This window comes from Phocoena phocoena, chromosome 15 (assembly GCF_963924675.1).
Source record: "Phocoena phocoena chromosome 15, mPhoPho1.1, whole genome shotgun sequence".
Classification (NCBI taxonomy): Eukaryota; Metazoa; Chordata; class Mammalia; order Artiodactyla; family Phocoenidae; genus Phocoena; species Phocoena phocoena.
Window position 1 is genome coordinate 63,535,809 of NC_089233.1, and position 13,153 is coordinate 63,548,961.

The 13,153-nt window shown below is 39.2% G+C and overlaps 1 protein-coding gene across 1 annotated transcript in view; it reads right to left on the reverse strand.

Annotated features, from left to right (window-relative positions):
- The window catches only part of PIGU (phosphatidylinositol glycan anchor biosynthesis class U), a 117,954-nt gene that overhangs the window by 82,029 nt on the left and 22,772 nt on the right, over positions 1–13,153 (reverse strand). The window contains exons 5-6 of the mRNA XM_065892495.1: positions 5,692–5,801; positions 3,390–3,490 (exon numbers count right to left, since the gene is read on the reverse strand). Of these exons, the coding sequence (XP_065748567.1) occupies positions 3,390–3,490; positions 5,692–5,801 (211 nt within the window). The remainder of the gene's footprint in view (positions 1–3,389; positions 3,491–5,691; positions 5,802–13,153) is intronic.

The window sequence follows — 13,153 nt, forward strand, 5'->3', positions numbered from 1 at the left end:
ATAATAAGCAGACAGCCAAGGATCACCATAAATAAGAGAAAATCTACCCATATGAAAGACAGAGCCCAAGACAAACAGAAAAAGAAGGCAGGGCGGGGTGGGGGGGTGGGGGGGTGGGGGGTTGGGGGGAGGGAATCCAGGAAGGCAAAGAGATTATGCTTAGAACAAATGGAAACTGAAAACAAAAACAAAACCAAGAAAACTCAGAGAGATAAGAGAGGATATCGTGGTGATAAAATAATAATGAGGCTTCAAAGAAACAACTGGAGACCAAGAAAGAACTTAAATCAATAGAAAATAAAACACACAAATTAGATCAATCCAAAAAGTCCAATATCCAATAGACACCCCAAACGAGAGGACAGAGAAAACAGAGAGAGAGGAGAGAATTTGAAAAACAGTACTGGAATATCTTCTAGAACTAAAGGACACTAGTCTCTATTTTGAAAGGGCCTACCAAGTACCCAGTAATGAATGAAAAAAAGAACCAAGTAGACATAGCACCATGAAATTTCAAAATACTGAGGATAAAAAGAAGATCTTAAATCTTTCAAAGAAAAAATTAGGTTACGTATAATGGCTTCAAACTGTCCAACAGCAACCGGGATGCTAGAACACAGTGAAGCAATGCCTTCAAAATTCTGAAGGAAAATTTTTTCCAGTCTAGAATTCTATACCTTGCCCCAATTATTAATCTGGTGCTAAGTTAGAAAAACACATTTTTTCATGTGTGGAATGATTCAAAATACATATCTCACACACCCTTTCTTAGAAAACTACTAGAGGAAGTACTTTAGCAAAACCGAGGAAAAAAATCAGTAAACGAAAAAAGGAATCTAGGAAAGGGATACAATACAAGAGAATTATAAGGAAAAGTTCCACTATGACAGCTTTGCATCAAGACCAGACAACAACCAGGACAGACTGGTACAGGATGAAAGATGTGTGAGGCAGATCTCCAGAAAAATAATGGAACCAATAAACTATTTGATGTACTTAACATTTTTTTTAAAAACTACAGACCTACTTTGTTTTACTGTACTTTGCAGATATTGTGTTTTTTACAAATTGAAGGTCTGTGGCAACCCTGCATTAAGTAAGTCTATCAGAGCCATTTTTCCAACAGCATTTGCTCACTTTGTGTCTCTGTGCCATGTTCTGGTAATTCTTGCAATATTCCAAAATTTTTCATTATTATTATGTTTGTTACGGTGATCTGTGATTAGTGATCTTTGATGTTACTCTTTTAATTGTTTGGGGGCACCACATGCCCATAATATGGCAAACAACTGATAAGTGTTGTCTGTGTTCTGACTATTTCACAGACTAGCTGTTCCCCCACCTCTCTCCCTCTCCTCAGGCCTCCCTATTCCTTCCTAATATTAAAATTAGGCCAATTAATAACCATACAATGGCCTCTGAGTCAAGTTAAAGGAAGTGTTGCATACTTCTCACTTTAAATCAAAAGCTAGAAATAGGGCTTCCTGGTGGCACAGTAGTTAAGAATCTGCCTGCCAATGCAGGGGACACAGGTTTGAGCCCTGGTCCAGGAAGATCCCACATGCCGCGCAGCAACTAAGGCCATGTGCCACAACTACCGAGCCTGCGCTCTACAGTCCACAAGCCACAACTACTGAAGCCCGCGTGCCACAACTACTGAAGCCCGTGTGCCTAGAGCCCGTGCTCTGCAACAAGAGAAGCCACTTCAATGAAAAGGCTGCACACCACAACTAGAGAAAGCCCACGCGCAGCAATGAAGACCCAACGCAGCCAAAAATAATAAATAAATAAAAGGAAAAAAAAAGCTAGAAATAATTAAGCTTAGTGAGGAAGGCACGTCGAAAGCTGGGATAGGATGAAAGCTAGGCCTCTTGCACCAAACAGTTAGCCAAGTGGTAATGCAAATGTAAAGTTCTTGAAGGAAATTAAAAGTGCTACTCCAGTGAACACATGAATGATAAGAAAGCAAAACAGCCTTATTGCTGATATGGAGAAAGTCCAAGTGGTCTGGAGAGAAGATCAAATCTGCCACAACACTCCCTTAAGCCAAAGCCTCATCCAGAGTAAGGCCCTAACTTTCTTCAATTTTATGAAGGCTGAGAGAGGTGAGGAAGCTATAGAAGAAAAGTTTGAAGCTAGGAGAGATTAGTTCATGAGGTTCAAGGAGAGAAGCCTGTCTCCAGACCATAAAAGTGCAAGGTGAAGTCGCAAGGGCTGATGTAGAAGCTGCAGCAAGTTATCCAGAAGATCTACCTAAGACAATTAATGAAGGTGGCTACACTAAACAACAGATTTTCAATGTAGACGAAACAGCCTTATTTCAGAAGAAGATGCCATCTAGGACTTTCATAGCTAGAAAAGAGAAGTCAATGCCTGGCTTCAAAGCTTCAAAGGACGGGCTGATTCTCTTATTAGGGGCTAAATTTTTTTATCAATAAAGTATGTTTAAATTAAGCTATGTACATTTTTTTAGACATAATGCTATTGCATACTTAACAGAATATAGTATAGTGTAGACATAACTTTTTTTTTTTTTTTTTTTTTAGACATAACTTTTATCTGTGCTGGGAATCCAAAAATTTCGTGTGACTCACTTTATTGCAATATTTGCTTTATTGCTGTGATCTGGAACCAAACCCACAATATCTCTTAGGTATGCCTGTATTGTTAGGCACTTGAAAGATCTAGCAGAGCAACTGAGGGGAAAAAAGTGATTGGTACAGAAAGATAAAGCAAAACAAAAACAAAAACAAGCAAAAACCCCACAGTTACTAATCCCAGAAAAAATAAAAGGTTGTACAAGAAAGAAAAAACAACCATAGTTATTACTTTTCCCAGCAGTGAATAATACATATACTGTCATAAAATATAGGTACCAACTACTGATTTAATCAAAGCTGTGACATAACTTCTCTAGGAAAACCAGGTAAAAGGGAAGTGAAGATATTGGTAAAAGAAAGCTAAATCTTTATCTCCCATAATAAGAATACAATAGATAATGTCTAAAATTTATAATTCATGAAACAGCAATATGCGGTCTTATTTGGAAATATGGAAATAAATACTAGCAAAAAAAAAAAGTAGTTCCATCAAAGAAGTTGAACTAGGGATGGGAAGAAAGGGGCAGAACACTGCTATTCTCATTGTAAGCCTTTTAGAAGTTTTTGTTTTTTGTTTAAACTATGTTAACAGTGACTCTCTGAGTGGTAGAATTTCAGGATGTTTTAATTAATTTTTTTCTCTTGGCTTATCTAAATTTTCTATAAAATTACTTGTGTAATTAAAAAAAATGTTTTTAAGTGTTTATTTATTTATTTATTTTTAATCCACAGCATAAGTGTTACAAAAGCCTGCACAAATTAGGGACTGAACTTCCTTTGGGGCCTTACCTTTTATCGTGGTCAAAATGAAGAAAGCAATGAGGGTGTTGTTGATGGCGCAGGTAGACTTGGCAACACAAGACAAGACCGTGTAGGGATTTAAGAGATAGCTGGGGAAAAACACACATATTTGGCATTAGTAATCCTGGTCAAAGGACCAGGGAGTCCTGGCCACCATAGCCAGGAAGTTCAAGAGGTTTACTAAAACCATCCTCAAGGGAAGGCAACTTCTTAGAAATAAGTTTTCCTAAGTAAAAGAGGATGGAGTGGGGTGGTGGCCAGTGAGTAAAAGGCACTGAACATTCACTGCCTATTCTGTGCTATGTGTTATATGGAAAACCATCATATTTCATCATCACGGATCCTGTAAACCAGCAATAACATCATTCCCATTTTGCAGGTGAGGAAACTGAGACTCAGTGGTTAAGTAGCCTAAGGTTTTACAAGCTAATAAATACATTCAAAATCAGGTCTTTCTGGCAATAAACCTATATTTTTTATTACTTCAGGTTTCAAAAATGATAAAAATTCTACCAATTCCCACAGAGCCCTATATTTTAGGAATGGCTACAGTTATCTCTGAAAACCAGGAAAGTACTGTTTCCTCAATCAGGTTCCTAAGCTCTGACATAGGCTACCCCATTCAAGAGGTGAGAGCAGCTTAAGTTTAGTTCTCTTGGCAGCCAAGCTATATCCACCAAGCCAGACCCAAAGGACAGAATAAGTATCTGCTGAATTCAGTAAGCTAGTGGCCATTGAACTTCACAGGACAACCTGAACTTTCACTGGGAGGGAATTAAACTGAAACAGTCTTTTCCTGAGGTGGGAAGGAATGGACTGAAAAAATAAATTTGAAATGCTGAATAGGGAAATCTTATAGAGTCATAACTGTGTTTTTATTTATTTTTACCCTGCTTCCACAAAAGATTTGAGGCAGCTCAAATGAGAACAGATAATAAAAAGTGAGAGCAAAATTAAAATACAAATAAAGAATCAAGACCAGGGCAAGCATAAATAAAAGGAAAAAGTAAAGGCTAGGGAAAGAAGAACAAATGGGTCTTCTACAACACTGTAGTAATCAGCTTTAAATCTGGCTCTGAGTTTCCTGGCAGACAAAGTGAAAAGGGAGACCAGTTACATAATTCTGATTATCAGATAGGAAGAAACATACCAGTGTCTCAGGGAGAGATTATAATTATTATGCGCAAATAAAGACCTTAAATCCAATACCTCTCAGAGCTGTAAGATTAGCAGTTCTAAAGCTAAAGGCCCAGAAATTGTTGATTTTTTTTCCCAGCAATTAGATAGGCTTGTTCTACAACCTTTAAAGAAATGGCTGCTGCTATTACAAAACTACCCCCTGGAGACATAGGAGTCCATAAGGGATTCATAATGTTGCCAAACCTCTAGTTCTATTAGGTACTTTCCACCAATATTTCTGAAATACATAGATATGAACCGATACCTCAAATGTGTTTGGTGGCAGGAGAAAAAAAGCCATTTCTAAATAGCAGGTGATGTTCAAGAAGCAGCTACGCAGCCACCTATCTGGAATACTGAATAGAAGAGTCACACACAAGGCAAAGGGTTGAATAAACTGTCCTCATAAGGCCCCTTCTAAATGTGAAGCTCTAAGGTCATGTTTTTCCATGAGGAAACTTGTCTGCCTTGTTCTACTGTGTATCCTTAGGAACTAGTATATTATTAACATTTACTATTAGTTGACTGAATAATTATTCCCATTTGCCGATCTCAGGAATATAAACAGGAATAACCTCAAAGAATTAAAGTTATAGGCAGCACTGGTACTCCTAAAGAATTCTTTCATAGAGCCTCAGTAAGTTCCACTCTCTCATACTGGTCATCCAGCTGGGATGGGTCTGTTTGGTACTTTACTTCAGTTTTCTGAACTACAAATGGGGGACTAAATTGTATGTGAAACATAGGAGTTGCTTGAAATAACTGCTGCATAAAGATCAGAATTTTATGCAATCCATATATCACAATTGGAAAACTTTGTTTTTTTAGAAACACTGGTTACTAGGAGGCTGGAACCAGATCAGCATCGAGTGAAAAAGCATTTGTGAAGGGTCAATTGTGCATGTGCTTGTGTGAGGCTTTGTCCCAACAGAGACAGGATGGCTCTGTCTCTTTTCCTGGCCAGAACCCCAGTTGTGCAACAGAACTATAGCAAATACTTGATGACTAAGACTGCAAATCTCCAAAAATACAACAAACAACATGAGAAAGTCTCATCAGATTTTCCTCACATTCATTGGCACTGAGCCCTGTTTTGTCAGAGAATACTTACAAGAGGGCCACTTTCAGAGGGATGTAACGCATTTCCATAGGGGTTCGGATGAGTTCGGCCACATCTGGGGCATACTGGTCTAGTTCTAGGAGGAGTTTCTGCTTTTTAAACTGGAAAAAAAATGACAAAACACATGAAACAAATAACTTCCCATTGCTTTTAGGATGGAAAAAAAATGACAAAACACATGAAACAAATAACTTCCCATTGCTTTTAGGATGAAGACAAAAGTTCTTCCATGGCCCACATTGCCTGTCTGACCTGGCCCTACCTCTCCAGGGTCATTTCACGCTCGCTCCCCACACCTCTCACTTTCTGGGTTCAAGCACCATGAACATGCCACTGCCCTCCTGCTCCCAGCTCTTTGCATTTAACCTAGAACAAACAACCTCTTCTTCTCTTTCCCTAGTTAACTCCCACATAAGCTTTAGATCTTAGTTAAATTGTCACTTCCTCAGGAAGGCACACTCACTGCCCTGACTGTAAAAATCTCATAACACTGTTCACAGTTAGAACTTTTTTATTTATTTATGTGACTATCTTTCTCCTTCACTATACTATAAGTTCCATGAGGGCAGAGACCATGTTTATTTGCGAATACCTGGCACAGTGAGCAAACAATAAATATCTGTTGAATGGCTAAATGAAAGATTGAATGGCAAAGCAGTTTTTAGTCATTTTTAAGAGTTATCATCAGTGGCCTAAGGATTCCAAAGTTCCATCAAAGCGAAATATTTTCATGCAAAGTGGAACGATCCCCTGAATGTCACAGTGTCCTGGGTTTTCTTCTGAGCTCTCCTGTTTCAAGTTTTTGACTTCCACAGAGGAAGTGGGAAATGACCATGATGAAGAGAAGGAGGAGGAAGGCTGGGTGTGGCTGGGCAGCCAGATAGTTTACAGGGAGTGAGATGGGGGTGGAAAGCTCTTGCCTTCCCCTGTGTGTGTCCCAACAAGCTCATGGGTGTGTTCCAGATTGAAAAAAAGCTAGGCAACCCTATAAGCAAACATGGGTCACACTACAGATAGAAAAAGCCTCTGAACCCCAAAGGGGTAGCCCTGCTGATTTAATGATCTTAGATAGTATAAAATCAATGCCGCAACCTATTATAAAACAGAGTAATTCAGAGAAGCCAAAGTAGTATGTGATTAAAGATTTAAGGATGAAAACACAGATGGCAACAGAATACTGCATTACACCATTTACATAAAGTTAAAAGCATGCAAAATAACACTATATGTTACTTAGGTATATTTACAAATGCACAAAAAATTAAGGCCATGTGTGGGAACAATAAACACTAAATTCAGAACAGTGGTAACTGGAGAGAAGGAGTAAGGAGACGAAAGTATCAGAGAGAGGCAACTCTATGTAAAATGTTTTATTTTTTAAGCTGAAATAGGTTCACAGCATGTATTATTCTTTATATATTTTTGCATGTCTTAGATATTAAAATTTTTAAACTAAAAAAAATTTTTTTAAGAGCCATCTTTCAGTTCAAAAGAAAATCCCAGGATAATCATAGAAATACAGGTAACCACAGATTTCTTGCAGAGGTTTAGGTAGAGGCTTAATCAAAAAACCTGAACAGGGCTTCCCTGGTGGCGCAGTAGTTGAGAGTCCGCCTGCCGATGCAGGGGACACGGGTTCGTGCCCCGGTCCGGGAAGATCCCACATGCCGCAGAGCAGCTGGGCCCATGAGCCATGGCCGCTGAGCCTGCGCATCCAGAGCCTGTGCTCCGCAACAGGAGAGGCCACAACAGTGAGAGGCCCGCGTACCGCAAAAAAAAAAAAACCTGAACAAACTTCAAAAACCTCCCTTTGATCATCTCTGGGAGTCCAAGTTAAGTGGTGGGAATTATCATCAGTAAGATTTATGCTGCCATTCACAGCTGGGGTTATTTAATTAAAAGGGAAAAATATAAACTAAGATGTTTTTATCAGAGAGAAGGGGGCTGGCTTAGCAAACAAAGCAGTCAATGAGGACAGCTGCAGCAGTGGTGGAAGGACGGAGGCCCCACTAGCTAAGGGTTCTAGAGTTCTACTGCAAAAAGAAGGCCACCTGGAGGGTGTGAGAGCCACAAAGAAGGCTGTTAAAAGGAAACAGGGAGTTCACCCAGTAGCAGCCAGAGAGACAGATGGGAATACAGGCCCATTCCCCAGGCTGGAAGCCAGCCAGCAGGACTACAGTAAGAGATGCAGGCAGTTAAACAGGGATGTGTAGGCCCTGGGCAAAGGTGACACTGTGCCAACAAGGAAAGAAAACTTCCTTGTAACCCCGATCTTCCAAAATACTTTAAAACAGAAAGATTTTATGAAAGGAGAGTCTCCACGAGAGAAGGGCAGTCAGGTCAGCAGTCCCCAGATTCGATGCTACCTTTCTTTTTGTCTCCCCCAATCTCACCAGCACAGGTACCATTATGCCTGGCCTTAGAACTCAATATTGACTCAGATCCCCTAAGCACAGACAAAATCCCTTTAAAACATCCCCATGCATCCAGTTAGAGACAGGAAAGTGGCTAAAAATCTAAGGAAAATTAAACACACACACACCAAGAAAATATTAGAAGTATAAAAATAAATGAGGGGCGTCCCTGGTGGTACAGTGGTTAAGAATCCGCCTGCCAGTGCTGGGGACACGGGTTCGAGCCCTGGTCTGGGAAGATTCCACATGCCCACAAAGCAATTAAGCCCGTGCGCCACAACTACTGAGCCTGCACTCTAGAGCCCGCGAGCCACAACTACTGAAGCCTGCACGGCACAACTACTGAAGCCCGCGAGCCTAGAGCCCATGCTCCGCAACAAGGGGATCCACCACAATGAAAAGCCCGCACATCGCAATGAAGAGTAGCCCCCGCTCGCCGCAACTAGAGAAAGCCCATCCACAGCAATGAAGACCCAACACAGCCAAAAATAAGTAAATAAATAAATAAGGTTAAAGAGTACAATTTAAAATCCAAAGATAGGTATATTTCTAGGTATATTCAGAAGCCTCAACAACAATGAGATTTAAAGCAGGAGAGGTTAAAAGTGACCTAAAAAGTAATTACCTGAATGTGTTACCTTTGTAATCATTAATCAGCTTTTCCATATGTATGTTATATTTTAGCAGAAATTTTTGAATTAAAAAAAATCTCCAGGGTGGAGTTTTCCTTCCCTTTTACCCACTACCCCACGCAGCCATTTCCCTGTCCCTTGAAAGGTTGATTTTTGCAAGGACATAATTCCCCTACTCCAAATAAAGAGATTCTTCTAATCACTGAAGCTGTGTCTACACCCCTTTGCATCCCCAAAACCTATGGGGGGGATGAATATTCCACCCCCACTGTATCTCCAACCGTTAGCCTCAGCACATTCCAAATTCAGGAACCTATCCTCCAAATTCACAACCCTCTAAGCATAGTAGGGGATACAGGTTTTTATCACTCCCTATCAAACCACCTGCAGCTTTCTAACATGAATTCTGAGTTCCAAATAAGCGCAGTCTCAGCAAAGGACAGACTAGACTAACATTGCTTCTGTCAAGTGAGGCAGATGTAAACTGTCATGAGAATCAACTGGTCACAATCAATCAGCATTCATATTCCACATGCTCAAGTTGGAGATTGGGGTGGGGCTGGAGTCTTCCATCTCTGCACCATAGTTTACCAGGATGCATTTGGGTGCAGACACAGCTTCATTACCAGGGATAAAAAATCTCAAATTCTAGCAAGACTAAAATACTTCCAGACTATATGATATGGGCCCATTCTGACAAACTGGGAAAGATTTGGGGGAAGATGTGCTAATATTCTATCCAAGTCAACAGTAGTATGTTAGTATCATCAAAGTCTGCCATTTAGAATGAGTTAATTTTTGACACAGGGTAAATGAAACTCTTATTCTAACCAAGAAACGTAATGTTCTAGTAGGCTGAATTCTGAGGATGGAGAAGCAAAACTATTCCAGAATTTTTATTTGGTGATAAAGTTTTATCTTGGTGATAACAGATAGCATACCCTGCCTTGGTGTGCTCAAAACCAGGGTATTGACAATAGCTCATTCAGTTTTCTCTCTCCCTCTTTAAATCACACAAAGAAAAAAAAAGAGATCTCTATATGTTTCCATATAAAGTCAGAAATAACTAAGAAATGAATTAAAATTACTGACGCACTAAATTAAAAGTATCTCTTCTATTGACACTGAAGCTGACTTTGTTAAGAAACTCACTGAAACCTAGTTTCATTATTTCCCCATAAGCTTCTCCTCCCCTTAAAAATTGTTTTAACTGGAGTATATGACAGCTGATCAGTAAAAAAAAAAAAATGAATGCATATGATGGTAGCATCTCTAATCAACTTTCATTAAAACACATTTCAGAAAAAAAACCCCAACACATTTCAGTTTTATATTTTCTTTGAAAAGATCTGATTGTGTTCTTAGATGAAAGCCACCAAACCTCCCTTAGATATTCACATATATCCCATATATACATGCTATTATTTTCTCCAGTGTTTTATATTTAAAACTTTCAAACTACAGAAAAGTTGAAAGAATAATTCAATAAAACACGTAGATCCACCAACTGTTAACATTTTGCCACATTTTCTTTATCTCTACACACACACACACAGACAAAAGCACACACGGGAACCATTTTTCTTCCAGAACCATTTGAAAGTAAGTTGTAAACATCATGACCCTTCACCCCCTAAATTTTTTTTAATAGATTTTTTTTTATAAAACTTTTATTTGTTCTGGACTTAAATCCAGAATATATAAAGAAAACTTAAAACTCACTAATAAAAAGATAATAAGCCAATAAAAATGGGAAACAAGTTGATCAGACTCTTTACAAAAGAAAACATATAAATGGCAAATAAACAAATGAAAATATGCTCAACATCATTAGTCACTAGGGAAGAGCAAATTAAAACCACAAGGAGATACCACCAGTGACATGCCCACTAGGATGCTGAAAGCAAAAGTACCAAGGACACTATGATAGGCAGACTAGTGGCCTCCAAAGATGTCCATTCTAATCACTGAAACATGTGAATCAATCCATCTTGTAATAGTCCCCAGATAAGTCTTCATTATTGTTCTTTTACTCAGTAAATGCTTGTCCTTCCTTCCATCTATTTCCTTCTTAGACACATTTTTTGATCATTCTTTTAATGAAGGTCTGCGAATGGCAAATTCTCTACATTATTTTTTCTATCTTAAAATCAGAAAGATGATTTTAATCTTATTTCTCAATAAAATAATAACATACATTTGTAAAGCAAACAATTTTAAGAATATTTCTCTAAAGGCTTTCTGGAATTCCTGAAGGAAATTTATCTATTTTAGAAAGAAAATTCCAAGGAATTATGGAAAACAACATAAAATTATCAAGTAGCCCCCTCCCCCTACAACACACAGTAATCATTCTGGTACAAAGCACTTTTTTTTTTTTATACAGCAGGTTCTTACTAGTCATCAATTTTATACACATCAGTGTATACATGTCAATCCCAATCGCCCAATTCTCATAGATGAGATAAAGAGGGTTTTTTTTTAATTAATTAATTAATTTTTGGCTGCCTTGGGTCTTTGTTGCTGCACGCGGGGCTTTCTCTAGTTGCGGCGAGTGGGAGCAACTCTTTGTTGCGGTGCGCAGGCTTCTCATTGCGGTGTCTCCTCCTGCTGTGGAGCACAGGTTCAAGGCACAGTAGTTGTGGCTCGCGGGCTCTAGAGCGCAGGCTCAGTAATTGTGGCGCATGGGCTTAGTCGCTACGTGGCATGTGGGATCTTCTCGGAACAGGGATCAAACCCGTGGACCCTGCATTGGCAGGTGGATTCTTAACCACTGCACCACGAGGGAAGTCCCATCCTTAAATATTTGAGCAGGTAACTTCAAAGAACAAAGACTGGAGTTTACATACACGAACTACCTTGGGAGAAGAAAATAACCACTACTATTTTATTTCTGAATTCCTCTGCTTATAAATCTCATGCCCAGTTATTTCATCTCTGGCCTTCTAGGGAATCCTGTTAAAGCATTTTACATCAGCCCTAAAATTCTCCTTTCTTTTCTCTTCCAGCTTTCTTGACATATAATTGACATATAACATTGTATGTTTAAGGTACACATGGTGATTGGACATATTATACACATATATTGCAAAATGATTATTAAAATAAGGTTAGTTAACACACCTATCACCTCACATAACTATGTGTGTGTGTGTGTTTGTGTGTGTGGTGAGAGTATTTAAGGTCTACTCTCTTAGCAACTTTCAAGTATACAATACGATACTGTTAACTAGAGTTACTATGCTGCACAGTAGATCCCTGGAACTTAGTCATCTTATAACTGGAAGTTAGTACCTTTGACCAACATCGCCCCATTTCCCCCACCCCCCAGCCCCTGGCAACCATCAAGCTACTCTCTATTCCTATGGGTTTGACTTTTTTAGATTCCACATATAAGTGAGATCATACGGTATTTGTCTTTCTCTGTCTGACTTATTTTACTTAGCAAAATGTCCTCAATGTTCACCCATGTTGTCACAAATGCTCCATTAGCTTAAGATGTATACTCCCTGGTCTTAGTGATGTTAAGTCTCTAATATGCAGTTCTTAATCCCTTAAGGGGGGTAATCAAGGACTCCTTGAGCAACTGACGCACTAAATTAAAAGTATCTCTTTTAAAAGTAACTGATAGCAACTATGGACTTTCTTCTTGGAAAAAATGATATAAGCACATACACACACAATTTTTCATGCCATTTCAAGGGCTTTATAGACCCGTTAAGCCTATAAATGGACCCCAAATTAAGAACCCTCAGTCCAGATATTTTAAAAATCTCTTTGAGGTCTAAAATTCTAGAATTCACCCACTTTATGTTACTGATGACCAGAGCACAGAAAGGCAGACTGCTAATTCTGGTTCTATTACTTGGTAACACAAGTGAAAATGAACCACAGACAACATCAATGGAATGCAGCCTTCACTCACCCCAGTCTAAATCCTCTCAGTGGCTCCCAGCCAGTCAATGAGGACTGCAGACAATTTTTAAAATAACTACATAGATAGTACACATGGTTAATCTGTTAACTCTCTCAGAATCCAGGAAAATGAGAATGGTCCCACTACACAATTCTCCTTGGCTATTACATATGGTTTTCAATAGGTATTTAATACATGCCAAATTTTCCAATTAAGATTGCTCTCTGCAGGGAAATAGAAACTACATTGGGAATCCAGCTTTACCTTGGATGGGCATAAGACAGTGAGTTAAAAGCTCTATTCATTTTCTTTTGGAAAGAAAAACTGGTGAAAAGAATGGAAGTTTTTTGTTGTTTTTTTTTTTTGCGATACGCGGGCCTCTCAGGGCCTCTCACTGTTGTGGCCTCTCCCGTTGTGGAGCACAGGCTCCGGACGCGCAGGCTCAGCGGCCATGGCTCACGGGCCCAGCGGCTCCGCGGGATGCGGGATCT